We start from the raw sequence: 20576 nt of genomic DNA, 5'->3' as shown, positions 1-20576 counted from the left end.
TTTATGATTTAAAGCTAATGAGTTTCATCCAATCTAAAAGCAGAGCAGAGTTATTTTTCTTGGGGTTGGAACTGGTTTTACTGAGTAAGAAAAACCTGAGATGGAAATAAAAATATATAGCTTGTATACCAAATCTGGACATATACCACACACTGCAGGATACGGTGGTGCAGAGGCAGAGAGAGTGATGGCTCTAACCTGAGGTGTCATCCCATGACAGAGATACAGGATGGGCATGTTGTCATTGTCGGGCCCCTGGTCCAGACACAGATCATTCTTCAGAGAGTTTTTCAGCTGACAGACAAAGAAAAAAACACACAAAGACATAACAAAAGATATGAATTATCGGGGGGGTCAAAGGATGAAGGTAAAAGGATGAATTAGATTAAGCTGTTCTGTTTTGCTACCCTGTGTGTTGAGAAAGCTACTTGGAGAGTGTAGTGAGCTAAGCTAGCAGTTATTTTACATTAATTGAAGCCCCCCTTCCAAGCTACAGTAATACAACAGTAATGTACTACATCAAAGCTATTTCATTTTTTATTCCAGGTCAGTGCTGTTTTGGTGATTCATAAAACTGCCAGTCAAATAGGTAGGTAGGCAAAGAATGTTAAGCTCAGTTGTTTATTAAATAATGAGTTATTCTTTCTGATTTAACTGCCGAGAAAATCCACCATATAATAATGTGTGTGTGCGTGTGTATGTGTGTGTGTGTGTGTGTGTGTGTTTGTGTGTGTGTGTGTGGTAAAACAATAAAGATTCTGACTCCCTTGGGATCACTGTCCTCACCCTCTGACATATTTTCATCAAGTAAAGCTTAGCTTGCATGTCTGTGCTCGCCTGCAGAAGAGGCTTCGTAAGCATCAGCCCAAGGACTGGTGAGTAGCATAATCATCATACAGAAGTGCTTCTGTCAGCCACACATGGTGTTACTTACCAATCCTTAACAGAAATATCAGAAATGCTTGCAAAAGTGTAGCTTGTGTGGATGCTACTGAACCACCCAATCAATCCAAGAGCAAAGCTGTCGAAAAGCTGTTTGTATCAGGAAACAGTGATGCTACCACTACATTACTGACAAGTGGAGTTAAACTACTAATGCTGCTAATGTCCAACACTGCCTGCCTGACGCTGTGAGTGTTTATGTATACTTCAATGAATGGTGGTTTCTAGCTTTGAGGACAAGAAGACAGCCAGGTCAAGACCTGGAAAACCCAAAAGGATTTCGAAGGATTCTGTCTCTGTTGAATTGTATTTACTCTTTAAAAGGATTTTTTTGGGAACAAGGCCCCCCATGTTTGAAAAAAAATGTGACAAAAGTGCCTTCTTGGATGAATAAAACATGATAAGAGTATCCTCCAGGATGGCCCAATATGCAAACAAACAGGAAAAAAATGCCCTTCAGGGTGCCCTTCCAGTGGACAAAGCATGATACACTGTTCTAATGCCCTTAAATGAAGAAAATGCGATGCTCTGCCCTCCAGAGTGTCAAACATGCTGAAAAATTAGTTGGCCTCCATGAGTGTCTAAATGGTTAAACAGTCTGTGTGTTTTTTATAACACAGGTGTAAGAATGAATGACTTTTGAGCTGAACTCTTCATCATCCTAATGAAGGAAAGATTGAAAATGTTGAAAATGTTAAATGAACAACATTTTGTATATGAAAAGAGGTAGTGTGGCTTTTTATTTTTAATTTTGATGGACTGTGAATAATAGTAAGAAAGAATTACTGCCCATGTGAGTCCAGGCCACAGACAAAATCATCCTCTGCTAAAACACAGTGACAGAGTGACGAAGCGACATCTACCACCTGCCCTCTTCAACTCAGCAGAACATTATTTCTCCCACAGGGGAAAGAAACTATTAACCAGACATTAAGTTCTGCTTGCTGTCATGCCTGCTGTCAGTATGAAAATGTATCCACAAGACTGCATGAGCTTGGACAGCCATAATAAACTGAAAAAGAGAAAGGAGAAAGGTTAGCTTGGCTTATTGTCTGGGATTCAGATAAACAGCAAATAAATATTAAAGGATATTTATAGAAAATGGGCTTGAAACATCTAGAACACGAATCATATTCTAAATCTGTTTAAATTAATTTTTCCTTTATAGAAATGTAAATCAGAGGAGTTGCACTTGATGAACATGACTCAGACTTTGAAGCCCAGAGGGTTATTCATGTGCATTATGACAAAGGTCTGCCTGATTGCAAGATACAAACTGCGCTGCAGGGATGGTGGTTTGTGTGGGGAGTGAATTCGGTAAAGATGTGAGATCAGACGATCACAGCTAGGGATGATTCAGCTCCCTACTGGCTCAGGAGATGTCTACTTCTATCTCATAATCAGTAAATCCACATGGTCCCGTGCAACAGCTAAAGCCTAACTTCCAGCGCAGGCTAGTGGGAAAAAAAGAAAAAAAAAAAAAGTCAATATGCAACAGTGACACCTGGGTTTGGCGTAAAGTCAGATTAAAACAGCATTTAGAGTCTATTGTTATTATTATATACCTATTTGTATAGTTACAAGAGGGATTTAAACCAAATCCTTTAGATCTGAATGCATTGCTCAATCGTCAGCACGGCTTAGTGTGTATACAGCGATACAGAGCTGTAGAGGACAGCTGGCCTCCACCTGCGCCTCCCTCACCCACATTTTTATATCAGGAGGAGGAGGAGGAGGAGGATGAAGGAAGAATGAATACATTAGACCTCAAACACATCCTTTGGAAATATGAGTTTCTGCCAACAAAAATCATTTTTATTTCATGTAACACTCCCCAAACCACCACGACCGACGCGCCCATCAAACGCCTGACGCAAATATAGAATAATGAGGTCAACTAACTTGGAGAAATGAATGTAATCAGGCCGGCCTACTTCTGCGCTTTTCACTGTTTGTCAGTTTGTGCAAAGGAAATAAAAAAAAAATCCTACATACAACATGGAATATGGTGCCATAAAACTGCGGCCCGCATGTCGCTGTATATTAGGGTGCACCTCAGTGATGTGAGGTGGGAGGACCATGGAAATAAAGCTGTTTGAGAACAACTAGAAATGGCCAATTAGAAATGCCGCCAATACACGGCTGGCTGTCAGTTTTCCTCTCTTCTCTGACTAATAAAATCCTGCTGCAAAGCTCTCTATCTATATTTAAAGTATGCTTCAATTACTCTATATATTTATCTATGTTTCTAATTTCATCACATTAAATCAACAGAAAATATTTTTGCACTAACATCCAAAGTGAGAAGGAAAGAGCAAACCTCCTCTTTGTGAACTGTGTGTGTTCTTGACAGCAACCATCCGGATCCCAACACAAGGGATTAAAATGATTTGCTCAGGCACGATTTAGCCTTGTTTTGGCTTTTGCAGACACTGAACTGAATTTGGGATGAAGAGGGAGGAGGAGGCAGCGGCGGTGGCTTACTACTCCGTATGCAATGGTGTCACTGTACATTCTCATCTCAGGATACATGTTGACCAGGTACCATCGGAACGTTTTGCACTGCAGCCTCTTCCTCAGAGCCTTCCTCTCAGAGATATCACCGATATCTATCCCAGAGTCCTGGGTTCAAACAGCCACACACACACACACACACACACAAACAAGCAGAGGGTGAGAAAGAGAGAGACAGAAAGACAAAGAAATACACAGATTTACACAAAGCTTGTGGAATCACATAATGTGCCATTGAAGAGTGTTGTGCAGCCGTTTGTTGTACATTTGAACTGACTTTTTCATGTTCTCACCATCTAATATTCTAGCTGCCACATCGCAAAGCCACAAGGGGACAAGTTTCATGTTGCTAGTGATGGAAAGTAATTGAGATCTGTACTGAGGTACTTCTACATTACTTGAGATTAGATTAAACCAGTTGTTTTTGACTTCTTCTTCATCTGACTTATATTTGCGGGGCAGCTTGTCAGGTGTTATTAGCAGCGCCACCAGAGAGCCTACTCAGAGCTGCTCCTGAGTAGTCACAGGTGCACAGCTTTAAGTACAGGTGTGAATGCACCCTAGACGCACTGAGGACACATTTGAGATGTGATCTCCACACTAAAAAAAAAATTTAAAAAACTAAAATGGACTGAAACTAGCAAATTTTATGCAGAATGAGTACCTTTAATTTTCACACTTCGTCTTGCATTTTGCTGCCCATAATTCTGTACTTTTACTAAGTGGGAATTGAAATGCAGTATTTTTACAGCAAATTATTGGTCCTTTTACTGAAGATGTTACCATCTGCCTGCTGTCCACTCTATCTCATCTAACATCACTGATGCCTCTCTTAAATGCCTCAACTTAAAAGCTGAAGTGTGTGCACAGTGCTCTGTGGCGCTCAAAAGCATCAAAGAGTGAACTCAGATGGGTGCAGACGTAGTAGGAGTCACTGTGTTGATTTTTATACTCTTGAAGGTAAATTAACACTGACAATTTTGCTGTGTATTTAATTCAGGGGCTAAAGCTGGGGCTAAATTTCATGCTTCTTGAGTACAGACTCTGTTAAACGCCTCATTATTGACTGAATGAATTGCCTGCAGATGTTCATCTATTCATAACGTGGATTTACATATTCAAACAGATTACGCAGGAAAGGGGGAAAAAAAGCTTCAGTGAACAAACAGTTGACTTTGCCTTTGAGGGATGCTACATTTAACCTAAGACGACACAGTGCGATTATTTGCTTGAATTACTGAATCCAGTTCAAGATCAAATAAAAATCAGTATCTGCTGAAAAAAAGCTGGAAAATTACACTAATATTACACTATAATCATAAAAAGATAGGACAGCATGTACTTTTGTATTCACCGAGACTCTACAAACATTTTGTAAAAATATGAGTTGTTGACACTGTAGATGTCTTTACTGAGCACATTTTCTGAAAAATACATGATTGAAAAAAAATTCTTTTTTTCTCGGTACTTCATTTTTTGTCTCGATGTTATTCTGTGTTAACTGTGTTCAAATATTATGACATTCTTTCCCCTAAATATGCAAATAATAATAATAATAATAATAATTCAGGTCACCCTGTAAGTGATAAATAATTTCATCTGAGCCTTCTGGAGATGTCAGAGGTCTGATTCAACTAAACATCTGCGATGGGAGTAGCAATTAATAACACATGACACTCAGCCCTGTAACATTTAAATTAGGTGACTGCAAAACGAGGCTGCCTGCTGGTCCTGTAGATTTATGAGGGGGTCGTCTGATCATCTGTTTTTATGTGTTTGTGCAACATGACAACCGACTCTGACTTCAATTTGCAATTTCAGGGGTGTGTGCTTTACTTGACTTCTTCCCTGTAGTCTTTGTGCTTTCTCGTCCCTCAGCTTCCTATGGATCGTGTCTGGACCTCCTGCTGTGGTCGTGACGCTGGCGACTGTTATTACCACCTGTCATATTTCTACATTATTATTACTACTATTACTACTACTAGCAAAATTATTATTGTTAATACTGTCATTGTCATTCCAATACTCTATCCCCCCACTCCACTGGCACCAAGTGCTTGCTCGTCCTGGTTTTGTTGCGTCTCTCTAAAAATCAAATTAAAGAGTTTGATTTGGATATTAAAATAACTGGAAACTGTCATGAGACAACTTTTGTTGTGATTTGGCGCTGTATAAATAAATTGAATTTAATTTAGCAAAAATACCAATGCAGCAAGGTAAAAATATTCTTTTACTAAAGTCCTGAAATGAAAAAGCCTTTAGTATCTAGGCAGCAAAATGTGAACAAAATATAAATGTAAAAGTACTGGTCATTTCAAAAATTATTGAAATGAAAACATTTGAGAAATTTAGAGGGGAAAAAAAATCACTATTTGGTGGAGTCATTAACAACTCATCGATATCTGAGAAGTGACCCCAACTACACTGTACTTGAGTAAATGCATTTAGTTACTTTTCCCCACCAATTTCCAATAAATTAAAAACAAAAACACTGAGGCATTTCTATTGTACATGATACCATTGTGATACAATGGATAAAATACTGAAATCTGTGACTTGCACTTGCACAACATGATCACTCACCTCCATAGGAATATTCCAGGCCATGTAGACGTGGCTTTTAAACTCATCCATCCAGACTTCTGCAACTCTGAGCGCGTTTCGCCGCATGTGAGATGTTAGATCCTCAGTGTAGGGTTTATGAGCACGCTCTATGTGGGCAATACGAGCACAAGGCAAGACCTCAACACTGCCGCCGCATTGCCACGCCTAACGTTACAAATAAGAAAAAGAAGAAAAAAAATCAGTCATAAGTCCGTAATCTTGAGTTGAAAGTGTTCAGTTGAAGCCTTGAAAGCACAGATATTGGTGTGAAATACTGCCGATGCTCCTGCTAGCTAGAAGTTAAGCCTTCTGTGGAGAAATGGTTGAAGTAAAAAGTGTTTTGTGCTGGCAAGCAACTCAAACCCAATTTTACCACTGAATTATTAACATGCTGAAAGATGTTATTTTTCTTTGTATAGCTGAGTCCACATTCTTTTCCACTTGTTCTCAGCAGTCATTATAGTTATTTTGTCTCTTTTCTTGTACTTTTTGTGCACAGATCTGTTGTGACGCTGAGATGATCTCCACACAGTCAGTGCAGTGGGACACACTGGTATAATTTATTGGCTGTTTAAAGCACACTGTGGCCAACAAGCAGAGGCCCTTCATCACCGCTGCAACCGGCTGTATCCTTCACGGAGAGGAGGGTGTCCCCATGGTGGAAAACGTTAATGTCCCAGTGCCCACGAGGAAAAGACTGAGTCCTTGATGACTAAAAGCCAGTGGCACTAACTCCTCACATAATGAGGACCTCTGGGAGGCTCAAGATCCTGGTGCAGGGATCTCTGCAAACCTTCATCCAGATAACAGACTCCTTCACAACGACTGAGAGGAATTTTAGTTTGTATAGGACGCTTGATGTAATGGACTTGCAGCATCATACATAAAAAAAAATGTTTAACTTATCATACACTTCAACATTATATTCTTAAATCTTTGTATACAGTGCATGCGGAAAAGACCAAAGCTGCCTTTTTCAAATTGTCAATTTTTACAATGGCTGATTACACACTTGTTGCTAATCTTTTCACCAGGCAAGTCATTAAGAACAGTGGCAAAAGGCAGAGCCTCTTGAGGGAAGGGGGTTTATTTTCCTTATTTTCCCCCATACATTTCTAATCAATATATAATTAAGCCTTAGAATTGTTGGTTATGCAGCTATGTTTATTTATGTAAACCCATTTGATTTACATTCTCATTCAAATTCTTTCCTGTATTCATTAATTATCCCAATCATATGAATTATTAACATTTCAATTTAGTCTTTTTTTTTTTGGTATTAATATGACTAACATCAAAAAAGATTTCTACACTATATTTCTGAGACACAAAATCTTTGAAAGGAAACTGTACTGAGAATTAAAGCTTGCAGGGAAATGAATTAGAAAATGAATAAGGCTGTACAATGTTGCTGATGAACATCTGAAGAATATGAATGGTATCTCAAAGCAATTCAAAGCCTTCATTGTAACCATGAAGATGCTCACAACTGTATGGGGTCATCAGAGAGATGTCACAACCAGAGCCTGTGGATGATGCTCAGAAATCACAGAAATGCAGAGCTTAACATTAGTCCAGGACGCCTGGAGTTTCGGCAGGAATAAGGTTGAAATCATCACGCTGTGCTGTTATGTGAGGCCCAAATAGCACAGCTGACATTCTTCTAGAAAACCTGCTTCCAAAGATCATTTGCAGCATTTGGTGCAGATGGGTACCATCGGGGATGAACGATGTGACATAAACTGCAGATGTGATTGGGACACTATTGACAGGACATGCTCTGTGGCCTCCGAAATGGCTGTCAAGCAGATGTGGCAATGACCTGTTAGAGTGCTTTCACCGACTGTTTAACTATTTTATTCACAAGAAAATCCAATTCAAAAGGAGAAGAATTAAACAAAAGAACAATTAGAACAACAACAATTAGAATACACAGCTGGCAATCAGCTAAGCACTATGCACATAATGATCATACATGCATGTATGTAATGGGCTGGGTTGTTACTAGGCCACAGGAACTGAAAATGTATTTATACTGTGACTGATGCTGCAGGGGTAAGTAGAGTCACAGCCAGGGCTGCTGAGCAAGCTGTCGCATTTGACAAATTTTAAGTGAGAGCATGGAGGCAGTTGATCAAAATATCAGTATAACTATTCAGACTGTGAAACTTCTTTAGGAACATCTGTTATATTTCTTTTAATTTTAGGATGGACAGAAGATATTCTGCAAGTATTATCGAATTAAAGGCTCATGTGGTACTCAAATTCAATGCCTGTGGCAGCTGCAGTAGTGAAACTCCAGATTACCAACTGATATTCATATTTCTGTGCAGTTTAACACAAAAAAATGTGTTAAAAGCAAATACAACAAAGAAACCCCAAGTCTAGCCATGTCCAGCCATGCTGCACAAAGACACACTGCTGCAACCGTTTGAGCAAGTTTTCATGCAAGAACAAAAAGCACAAGATGGTTCAAGCGTCTGAAGGTTTTTTGTTTCCTCAGTTTTATATTATCATCAAATATCTTTGAGGTCTGGACATTAAGCAGAAGTAGAACATTCAACATGTTTATCATCTTAGTTTGCAGGTTACCATGTTACATTTTGCAAATGAGCACCAAATAGAAAGCACAACTGAGACTGACAGGAGTGTTGTTGGTTTTGCAGGTTTGGTAATAAACAGTAAATTGAAATTTTTACCCAATGATGGTGATAGATGGAAAGCTAAGGCATCGTGAAAGCTATTAACTGCGGTGAGCATGAAAGTCTGAGTCAGACAGTTCACTCAAAACCACAACGTCGACCACATGGTGATGCCAGAGGAAAAGTCGCAGGATAATCAAAGTCATCAGGATTTCTGTGCACCATTGATATCTGCGCCATCTTCTATGACAATCCATCTCACAGTTTTTAGATAAGTCTGGACCGAAGTCCTGGAACAGTGCTGCTGGTCTTGGTAGAAATCAAAAGAGGAATAGACAACAAAACAATCATTTGCAGACTATATTTCCTCCAAACCCCACTAAACCCACATCTTTGGAGATTTATTCAACCTGAAAATGATGCGAGAAAAAAAATGAAACAATAGTGCCAGCACTTTATAGAACACAGTCAATTATAGCTTGTGTTTTTCCTCCATTCTTCCGTGTCAACTTCCCTTTCCGACAATGAAACAAATTTCTGCCTGCCAGACGCCCCCTGCCGTTAAACACTAATTGCCTGCAGCCTTTTTCCAAATTAATCACAATAAATGGCTAATTACTGTCAAGATAGAAGCCTTTGCCTTTCATTACTATGGAGGGTTGTATTGTTATTCCATTCAAAATACAATGATTTTGTATAGACGGATATTCCTAATAGTGCACTCCCCTTGAATTATCGACCCCCTTCCCCCAGCTCAAATTTGCATGGCGACTCATAAAGTGTGCCCATCTGTATGAAAAAAGCAAAAAAAATCAAGGCTCAATAGCATTACAACAAAGAAATTACATTAAGCTTTACTCTAAAGTGGTGTCATGATTTTGGATGAGAGACTACACCTCCATGTAAACCAGCAGTTGGGTTTCTAACACCTCTGACTGCGTCATCTCTGGGCGGCATCGTACTTCACCCACACTGCGGTACTCAAACAAATCAAATCAACACGCCGCTCCTTTTAGCCGTGTGTGCATCTACTTTGTGCTTTTAAAAGTCAGGTCCTCACTCCGCCCCATCTGCCTGACTCCATCTCATGACAACATTACCACTCCCTTCTCTTGTAAAGTTTAAACTCATCTCTTCAAGAAATACCTCACGTCCGCTGCTCCCACTTGCATCACTCCCTTTTCTGTCATATCCTCCTGCAAATATGCTCCTGTCTAAATCCGATCTTCTTTTTGTCGAACTTTTCTGCCAGAGAAGTGATCTCATATTATAACAGGCTATTATCAGAGCACCATCAGCCAGAGCCTAAGCTAATTTTACTGCTGCCCTCATCATAATTTGCTTTGACTAAGAGAAAGAGCTAAATACCTTTAATGTAAATGTAATGTGAGTGGAAGTGCTTTATTCATTTTTCTGTCTACGGTGATGCCAGCTACCAAGCCGAGCGTCTAGTGATTTAAAGTGGATTTTGATGGGAGCACTCAGAAGGTTATTTCACAAAATCTATGAGGATATGACGCACAATAATGAGGCAGTTTTGGTGTAGCAACGTGTCATATGAAATGACAGAAAATACCACTTTAAGCCTAATATTAGATTGTCAATCTATTTAATTATTTCCAGAACTTTTTTGCAACCTCTGCTTTGTGTATGATTCTCCGACTTAAAGTGTGCCACCTAAAATCTAATTTTAGAGTGTCAAGCACTCACCCCCTGCAGACTTGAAAGAGTGGCTGTGACACTGTGTTTTTCTTCTTCACTAAGATCAGCAGCAACTTGACATCATGTCAGTCATAACAGATTTCAAAATTTTAACATTAAAAAAAATAAGGATTAAGACATATGCTGCATAAAATGTGAAGAACAGCTTCTGCAACAAACAGCATAGCTCTGCTGCTCATTCTATGCTCATAGCTCCTTTGTGAGGTTATACAGGTCACGTTATGCTTAATGAGGATTCATGCTGATTTTAGCAGTTATATCCTGTACTCTTCTGCATTACATTACATTACGACCAACTGGCTACCCACAAGAGTCTCTACTCTACAAGAGTGTCTACGTGGATCATCAACTGGTGCGACATGTAGCTTTTACATGATGTAGTACATTTTTGAGGTCCTTTGAAATAGTTCTACTTTTAAAATGAGTGTCTGGAAAACTGGCTGACTGGCTAGAGCTGATAAAATGACTTACAGGCGGTCGTCATTTCAGACAAAATTGGTTATCGGCTACAAATGACAGGCATCTTTTGTTCACTTTTGTGTAAAGACAAAGTGTTAAAAAAATGCATTTCGAAGAGAGTATTTTCCACTCTCGTCTCTTCAAACTGCATAATGCTGCATGTGGGAATGTTAAATCAAAATAGCAAAAATGGCCTAAGTGAGGAGGATGTATCAAACAACTGTTATCACTTCATTACCATATTATTAATAATATATCCAGTTTAAACTTGGCATATTGTTGCATGATTATTACTTTGTCAGTACATGGTATAGTACCATTATGAACTTGTTATTGCTGAGCTGTCAAGTACTATTCTAAAAAAAAGGCATCCAACTGATTTTTTAATTTTTCTTTTTTTTTGCACTCCAGCAAAGCATTTTACAAGCCCTATTTACAATGAGAGGTACACATTTGTTTCCAGCCTTCCTCTGATGGAGCGCTATCAGACTGCTGAAAGTATTGGAGACACCAGAGGATTTTAAAAAAGATGACATGGTCTCTTTTCAAGCTGGGTTGGCTGAGCTCTGGAGAACCATGAGTTCATGCATCAGTCATGCCATGAGTCATCACGACAAGCTGGAGGTAGGGATATGGTCAAGTAAAGTGCATTTTCATGATAAACATCAAGCCCCTTAATAAAAGCTGACAGACCTTTGAATAGCACCAGACGTAAGGATATAATAGAAAAAGAGCAGCTTTCTCTGAATGTATTTTGTTTAGCAGGACACTACAAGACAAAAAGTTTCAGAAAAACTGCAGTTTTTCTAACAATCTGTTCATTCACCACATCTAAATCCCGGTCGACATCTTTGGGATGAGACGATTTGAAGTCTAGAAATTGCTTTTTAATTTGCACACAAAATAATGCAGAAATCTAATGAAAAATGTCTTTCAACTTGAGTGTAAAAAGCTCATGTGCATGATCAAATCCTCCATTAATTTCATATGAAACATGCAGTATTGATGTTACAGTCACCCTGACAGTTCCTGATGTGAAAAAGTGGTGACATCTTGTCATTGATAACTGTCAAACTTGAAAAGAAATGCAACAGCAAAGGAAAGCAGCAGCCTGACAAGATCAGCAGAACCTCAGGAACTTTTTGACCATATCTTCTGTGATTTACTATGCTGCTTTAGGAATTTTCATTTTTCATTTTATACTCGTCTGGGTATCTGAAGCTATCTGCTTTCATCTCCCTGAACCACCTCTCCCGCCACCCCTCCGATAAACCATAACTGGCTTAGAAAAAAACACCCTCGTATTTCCCACTGCATTCATTTCACATTTCCTCAGTATTTTGTGCTAATAAAACCCTTCACATCAAAGCACAGACTTACTTTTAAGGTAAAGCTGAGTTACTCTCTTTTTCCTGTGCTGCCCAGAGCACAGAGTTGAAGAAGAGCACAGTCAGTTGGCATCGAGTTTCCAGTGGAACAACCTGCGCTGTCTGCTGTCTGAAAAGGGGAGTACATTTCCTGGCTACTCCACAGAAACTCTGAACCATTACAATCTCCATCTCCACCATCGTCCTTTAGCAAACATAAACACACAGTGAGGATGGTCCAGAGCTGTACAAGTGTACTCTTGTTGATTTGATCAATTTAACATTGTTAACTTTTGATTTTACATATCGTTCAATTAACATGAGACCAATTAGGCTGGACCAAGAAAACTACAATAACTATCAGACTCTCAGTCTCCTTAACTCCTTATTTATCATTCTCCAATGTCTCTTTATGTTAATCTCTCTCTCTCTCTCTCTCTCTCTCTCTCTCTCTCTCTCTCTCTCACACACACACACACACACACACACACATGCAAAACAAAACAAATTATATTATTATTATTCTACTGGAGGATGGGTTACTGACTTTCAGCCTGAGGACAAAGCTGCTCTGTAGTGCATATACACCTTCTTGCACGGTCAAAGCCTACATGGCTGAAAAGAACTCATACTGAACCCAACAGAAATGTTTTATATGAGAGTTACTCGCCTGACATCCAGTTCTTATTAATTATGCTGTCAGACTGTACATTATTCTATATTCTATCTAATGAATGATGATTTGCTACTGATGAGGAAATTATTAGAGGGTCTACAGGGTTGATTAGTGAGAAGAATATCCCTCATGTTCACTAACATTAATTAAACCACAGAGACATTCACCGTCACTGTCATTCAACTGCAAAAAATTGACTATACCAATACCCATCACCCAATAACGCAGCCTGTGTTAACACATCATTATCATTGTCATCCTTTTTTCCATCATTTACAAAAAACAAAAAAACCCCACTGGTTCAAACTTTTCATGTTTGAATATTTGTCTCTTTTCATTGACTTAAATGATAGTAAGCTGAAAATTTGGGGCTTTGCTGATTTGTAATCAACATTTTTCACTTATTTGTTTAATACATTTTCTAAACCTAAAGACTGCTATTATTATTTGAAAATAACAGATGGTTGCAGACCTTAACTTAAAATCATTCCTAAAGTTTGATAATCATAGTTCTTATGTGATATTGTTTCTGATTGCTCTAAAAAATATGGGGATATTTACACTTTTTTAAAGATACTATACATAAAACACACAATATTTACAGTATTTCATGAAATTATTAGCAGTAAAAACAATCATTTAGGGCGGCACGGTGGTGCAGTGGTTAGCACTGTCGCCTCATAGCAAGAGGGTTCCAGGTTCGAATCCCGGTCTGGGCCCTTCTATGTGGAGTTTGCATGTTCTCCCTGTGCCTGCGTGGGTTTTCTCCGGGTTCTCCGGCTTCCTCCCACAATACCAAAAACATGCACATTAGGTTAATTGGCTACTCTAAATTGTCCCTAGGTGTGAGTGTGAGAGTGTGTGGTTGTCTGTCTTTGTGTGTTGGCCCTGCGATTGACTGGCGACCAGTCCAGGGTGTACCCCGCCTCTCGCCCGTAGTCAGCTGGGATTGGCTCCAGCTCCCCCACGACCCTGACGGATAAGCGGTATAGAAAATGGATGGATGGACAATCATTTACTGAAATTCAGTTTATTGTGGAGTGTATGGGGTCTGCTGGGAGAAGTGCTGGTTGTATAGACTCACAGCAGCAGGGAGGAAAGACCTGTGGTAACAGTCAGTAGTCATTGGTAGGAGGCAGAAGTCTCTAAGACCATGGAGTTAAACCAAATACTTCCTCAACATTAAAACCATCTGTTTAATATTTTGTAGCCCCCCTTTGTGCCACCAAAACGGCGTGGAGGGAGGGGGGTGGATTCATCTTATTCCAGTGTGTCCCACATATTCTCAATCAGTCTGGGATCTGGGGAGTCTGAGGACTGTTGTTTTGGTCCTTGAGACATTCCTGAGTTGCAGCGTTTAGGTGGGTGATGCGTGTCAAAAAACATCTACAGGTTTCCCCGCACAACATTGCAATGTAATTCACCTCACCTGTCATAATGTTGTGGCTGATTGGTGTATATTAGCATGGTAGAAAATACTCAAATTTGGTTAACTAACCCCCTAAATCCGAAAAATTACAGTACTGATTGCTAAATTGACGTGGGAAATGAAGCCAGAGTAGCGACAGTGTTGAGAGTAAATGTGACAGCTGCCCATACACAACCATTTCTATCTTCGCTGACCCTGCCTTGGCTCTGAACATTGCCCTTGAACATAAATTGCTAATGAAGAATAAATACGTATAAATGTAATTTGTAGGAGACAAGTCTGCCGTAATCCATGTAGACAGCAATGTGATGAGTCGTAGCCCTGCATTATTAATGTATCACTTACCATCACATCCCTTCTAGCCAGAAACATACAGTTTTCTGGCTAGTTAGAGATGCTGATGAGTTTCGTGATTGCTTTTGATTTATTTTATTTTTTTTTTAAATCCAGGTACTCTTAGTGTTAGCCCAACTAGCCTTATTTCTGTTGTCTTCTTAATTTTACATCATATCTTTGGAAATCTGTACTACTGCACTACTCTATATAGTCGGAGACAACCACAAGCTCACAAGCAAGGATGTCATGCAACGAAATACATCAAATAATGAATTTATTTATTTTTAATTTTTTTTTTTTATATTTATATTTTATATTTTTATGTCTTTCTGCTGTAGACTCATTCTACCTGCAAAAGCAACATTATGAGGAATTTAATTCAGCAATCTTAATGACAAGTACCCCTTGGCATGTTTGTACTGGGAAAGTACCAACAATTGAGAAGCGCTTATTACAACAAAAACCCCTCCAAAAAAACCAAATCAAAAAACTGCAATCCGAACACTGACAAGTAGTCAGTTTTGCTGTGTTGATGTCATATTGAACCCACTGGGAACAAAAATATGTCTTTGACTACGGACTTGATTTATTTAGACACTTTAGACACTTTCATCAGCTCAAGAAAGTGTGAATCTGAGATGACATAAACATTGCAACATTCTGGCATATTGAAAATTCTATGCTGCATAACAACACCTTGACACAATCATCAAGTACATTCTCCGCCTACACAGTAACCTTCATTAAAGTTCAATTTGGAACAAAACTTTCATACTTGAACTTAAATATTCTCGTTACTCACAGAGCTGAGAGTTTGTGACCTTGATGTTTATTTAAGGGAATAAAACAGAACACATACACTTCCTCATCACAGAGCAGTAGAGTAAATATAACTTTATGCAGCGCAGGATGAAGTAAGTAATACTAGCTCAGGAAGAAGTTAATACATGCTGCCACCAAAACCTGATCCAGCAGGTTTGTGGTCTTCCAGATCACCTCAGATCATCCTCTCCATGGGGATCCATGGTCAAACTTTAGTATTCACTCTGTGCTACTGAATCCACCATCAAGAAGGTATTTGGAAAAACTCTCCTATGTTTCTACTGTTGTGATATTTTTACCTCAAGTGATGCGGAGTGATTCTTTGACAAACTTTAACTGTGAACTGTTTTACATTGAACCATGATCATTAAGTAGCTGTAACACAGGAATAACAACAAGCGTTGCCCACAGCTTCTAAAGTTAGTAACATGCTTTAAAAGCAGAACACAGAAAGAAAGAATAACGTGTAGATAAAATTTCAGTTCGGGTTTCAGGTGCAAGATCAGCGATGCACTCTGGAGCTCTGCCATGGAAAGCCTGGCACCATAATTAAAATAATTTCAAAATCAATTCTTAAACAAACAAGCCGGAGTAATGAAGTACATCAGAGACATGCCAGAGGACTGAAGTTTGTAGCTGTTTACAATAATTTCTTATTAAAAGAATATTTTCTTTTCGGTACTCTGTAGGACATACTGAAGTAACATTAGTGTGGTGCAGCTCCACTGTGCTTACTGTAAGCTGCTGTCATTTTCGCAGTTTATTATGGTTCAGAAGGCAATGCTATAGTTAACTGTGCAGATTTTATACTGCATGAAGCTGTGGTATGGCTCGTGCTTCTGCAGCACTGTTCACATTACCTCTGTCAGACAAAAGACTTCTCATTGATTGTCTTGTTGGTTTGAGATTACGCTGTGGGGTTCGATAGATTTTCAGCAGCACCGGGGTCATGAAACTCAATCAGTGCGGCTGGTTTACAATTACTGACTGAGTCATTATGGCCCAACTTTTGATATTCATCCTGCAGGCCTAAGGTTAGGCAGAGCTCTAAATCCTTTGTACCTTTCAAATGAGGGAGGGACAAACAATGTATAAATTAAATAACTGACATAAATTTTAATGAGAGAGGGAAAAAGTAGTTAAATCTTGTGCAGCCATACGAAGTTACAAAGCATTTTTCTAATTGAGTAAGGGTGACTAAAGGGGTGAATAAAAGTGTAAAAGTATTAGCTTCCATATATACCCCAAATACTAAAAGTACTTAATCATGCAGGATGACATATTTTAGAATATTATATATTTGATTATAATTACTAAAACAGATGTTCATCACTTTAAAGTTGAAGCCTGTAAAGGATCAATGAAGTTTTATTTTAATCTATACATCTATATGTATATCTTTATTTGTGAAGCTGTGAAAAAAATCTTGAGTAAAAAGTACAACATTTGCCTCTTAATCATAGTGGAGCAGAAGTATTAAGTAACAGAAAATGGGAATACTCAAGCACAGTACAAGCATCTCAGAACTGTACAGTACAGTACTTGAGTAAATGTACTTAGTAACTTTCCATCTCTGACTTTAATGCAGCTTTATGTTTTTTTTTCCTTTTTTCTGACTGTTCTCATGTACATCACTCATTCATTCATGGTCAGTGTTAATGCTGTGTGCCTTATGACAAAACAATGAAAGGTTGGTGCTGGAGTTGAGTGAGTCTGTTTTAACAAGCTAACTTGGTTAAACTTTACATGGCTAAAGAATAAACTGTTTTACATCATGTTGTACTGCAGCTGTTATATATTGTATCTGTTGAGCTAATAAATATATTCCTTATGTGTTTATGCCTTCAGTCATACTTCATACATTCAGAATTTTTAATGTGAGGATGAAGTGTGTTAACTGGCAGCTGATCACATTGCGTTTTTAAATATCATAGAAGAAAAAAGTATCACTGTGAGGACTTGGCCTTTATTTTTCATTTCTCTGAGATTCATTCATTCTGTGGGCTCTCTGTCCTCTTAACATTGCTATTTAACATGCCCATACAGACGGTGTTGCACGTTGTTAATCTACAAATTGCATGAAGATTATTTGGGTGAAACGCAGTGCGTAAATCATTATTATGACAGTAATGGTGCTTGATTGCCACTTCCACAAATACAGCATGCAGAGCCAACCTTATAATTGCGTTTCATAGCCCTCCATGATCCTCATTTCTCAACACAACCATCCTGGCACCGGTTGCAAGCGATGATGTCAGCTTTGGTCTTTTTGTGATGCATTGTTCCAGTCTTCCTTCACTGGCGCAATACCCAGTATTCACAGGTGTTCTGGGAAATCATTTGTATTACAATTCTCTTTCAGGGTCCTGTCCAATTTGCTGTGTGTTCTGCCGGCCAGTCTGACGTGAAGGATCACCTCACAAAAACTGCATCTTGTGTTTACTGTACATCCATAAACCAGTCCACAAAAGAAATCAACACATTGCACCTTGAAGAACAAACAGACAGCCGGTGGTATACGACAGCTGTGACAGGCCAGAGCTGAGTAGATAGACAACTCTGTGCTGTGCTTTATAGAAGGACCACCATCTTTCAGCAATTTACTGCAAGATGCCACAGATGGCATGATCATAACTCCCCTTTATTCACAGGGCCCCTTTTGGATAAATGATCAGGACAAAAAACAGGAGAGTAAAGCTAATGGAATTACAACAGTTAGTAAGGGAAGGAGTTGCTAACTTCCTGCTAAAATGCTCTCATGGATCACAGTGTGACTGTCAGTGTCAGCCCCATAAAAGTATATAGCAGCAACACTTTAGCACAGAGACGAAACAATCATAGGAAACATAACACTCGTCAATTTCATAGTTTTAGTGTTCAAACTTAATTTATCTATCTTTTTATTTTCTTAACCACCCATATTTTATTTTTGTTTTTGTCTCTAAATGGTGGTATTGAAATACTTTTTAACTTCCTTTGTCAATTGACTGTAAAGCACTTAACTTTCTGAAAAGGTGCTACATAAATAAAGTTTGATTGGCTGGGTGATGCAAAATAAAACTCAGCTTAATTCACATGGGATTTCACAGAATCTATAATGCCCAGTTATACACACATACACACACACACACACAGTCAGTCTGTGTGCTGGCAGGTAGTCTTGAGGCATCACCAACATGCTGCAGACAGGCAGGTAGACAGGCAGACAGACAGACAGACCCTTCTAACATGGAGCCAAGCCAGAGTCCTCCAGTCTTGTTGCTCTCAGCTCACTGTGTCACCCTCTGTTTCAAGGCATTACTGAACTCTAAACTACATTAACCTCCAGGCAAGGGTGAGCTCCTTCAGTCCAACATTAGCGAGCAAGTAAATAACATGCTGTGCAACACCGAATTCAAAGCCAAGCAATGGACTGAAATGATTCATCAAACTATACACATACATGGATAGGACCCCAGTTTGTAATATATGTGATAAAATCATCAATGTGTCCAGCTATAAAGCAATCAGTGGGGCTATTATCAAATCCAGGAATTCCAAAAGCATGTAATTTCTGGAGGAAGATGACTTATGGGAGTAATCTGTCTTCAATACAGATGATTGCATCTCTGTCATTAGTGAGGGTGAATACTTTCCTGTCGTAAGCTGGTCTTCTCACAGAGCTATCTAGTCAGAAGTGGAGCTGAGGAGGGCCTGTCTGCTGCATTTTGCTGTTATTGAACAGTCTGATAGCTGCATTAATGACTTTGTACAGTAGATGTGTGCTATCATTTAGCTATCCCTATGGAGCCCTGTTCTTTCTCCATCCCATCTGACTGCTGTATGGCTGAACTGAATGCACACCAAACACGATTGTGATCCGAGTCAGAGCTGGTGATGGTGTACAAATTAGGTACGACACTGTGAGAAGAATACAACATAGCTGCACACACAGTCTGTCTGCACTCAACAATGTCGGCATTCTCTTCACACATCACTGCCGACGGTAACAATGACTTCGAGCCCTACAACTCTCACATGTGCTTCAGTGGTCTCACCGGGGGAATGAAGGTCATCATTCAGACTTCCGAATTAATTAGCAGTGATTATTTATTCAAGCTAAAACTACACAAGAGAGAGCGTGTCACACTGTGTTCTGGGTACACTTGCTGAAAGATAACCTCTACTGTGTTCACTTGTTTCTGTCAAGGCATTTATGTGCTGTCATTAGTTATCCAATTTAATGATTTTAAGTATTACATTGGCGATATTCTATATTTTTGTTATTGTCAACGAATCTCAGGCTGAGTCAAAAACAAACAGTGGATTGATCTTGATGTCAACAAGTATTGCCTAAAACAGATTATTACAAAGATTCCAGTTCCAAAAACTATGACAAACACATAAACAAAGTAGTAACCCTGAGTAATTCTTGAGTTTGCATTCAAAAAATAAAAACCTAGACATAATAGGTATATTTAGGGCTGATTAAAGTATTTCTAGATTGGTTGTACTAAAAATCTGACTAATTTTAGGTCAATACAGAAAATTAAAAAGTATATATGTGAAGGATTTTATTCCTGGAAGGAATTCACAGAAAAAAACAGATTAACTATTAACCAAATAAATAAAATACTGTATTTACACTCAAAACTTTGACTGTTCCGCTGCTCTTAAAACCAGAGTTCCAACTGTGTATACTGTAAATTAGCAGCTGAAAACAGCACTATTTACTGCTGTATTTGAGGTGATCGAGAGGTTAAAAATATCTACTAAACAGACCTTGAGGTTAGACTGCTTTGTCTGTCTTTAGTCTTCCCTAGGAACTAGTGAGCTTAGGGCTGAGTGTCAGTGAGTAGGGAAGTCGAAAAGTAAAGAGAGAGACAAACATACTGTTGCCTTTAATCCTTTCGTGGAATTTGTTGACTACAAAATGTATAGAATAACAAGAGTCATGATGCAGCTCTGAAGATGAAGAACACTCAGCTGAAAAAGTACACCATCAAAACCAAATTTTGACAATTGTGACAATACTTAACATGAAAATATAAACACACGCTGGCTGGATATACTACTCTTCATTT

The 20576-nt window shown here is 38.8% G+C and overlaps 1 protein-coding gene across 1 annotated transcript in view; it reads right to left on the bottom strand.

The window, feature by feature from the left end:
- Positions 1 to 20576, bottom strand: part of galnt18b (UDP-N-acetyl-alpha-D-galactosamine:polypeptide N-acetylgalactosaminyltransferase 18b) — a 66010-nt gene that overhangs the window by 6952 nt on the left and 38482 nt on the right. The window contains exons 7-9 of the mRNA XM_046387876.1: positions 6040 to 6225; positions 3427 to 3564; positions 199 to 294 (exon numbers count right to left, since the gene is read on the bottom strand). Of these exons, the coding sequence (XP_046243832.1) occupies positions 199 to 294; positions 3427 to 3564; positions 6040 to 6225 (420 nt within the window). The remainder of the gene's footprint in view (positions 1 to 198; positions 295 to 3426; positions 3565 to 6039; positions 6226 to 20576) is intronic.

This window comes from Scatophagus argus, chromosome 1 (genome assembly GCF_020382885.2).
Source record: "Scatophagus argus isolate fScaArg1 chromosome 1, fScaArg1.pri, whole genome shotgun sequence".
Lineage (NCBI taxonomy): Eukaryota > Metazoa > Chordata > Actinopteri > Scatophagidae > Scatophagus > Scatophagus argus.
Note: the sequence above shows the minus strand (reverse complement) of the source record. Positions and strands in the feature narration are given on the sequence as shown.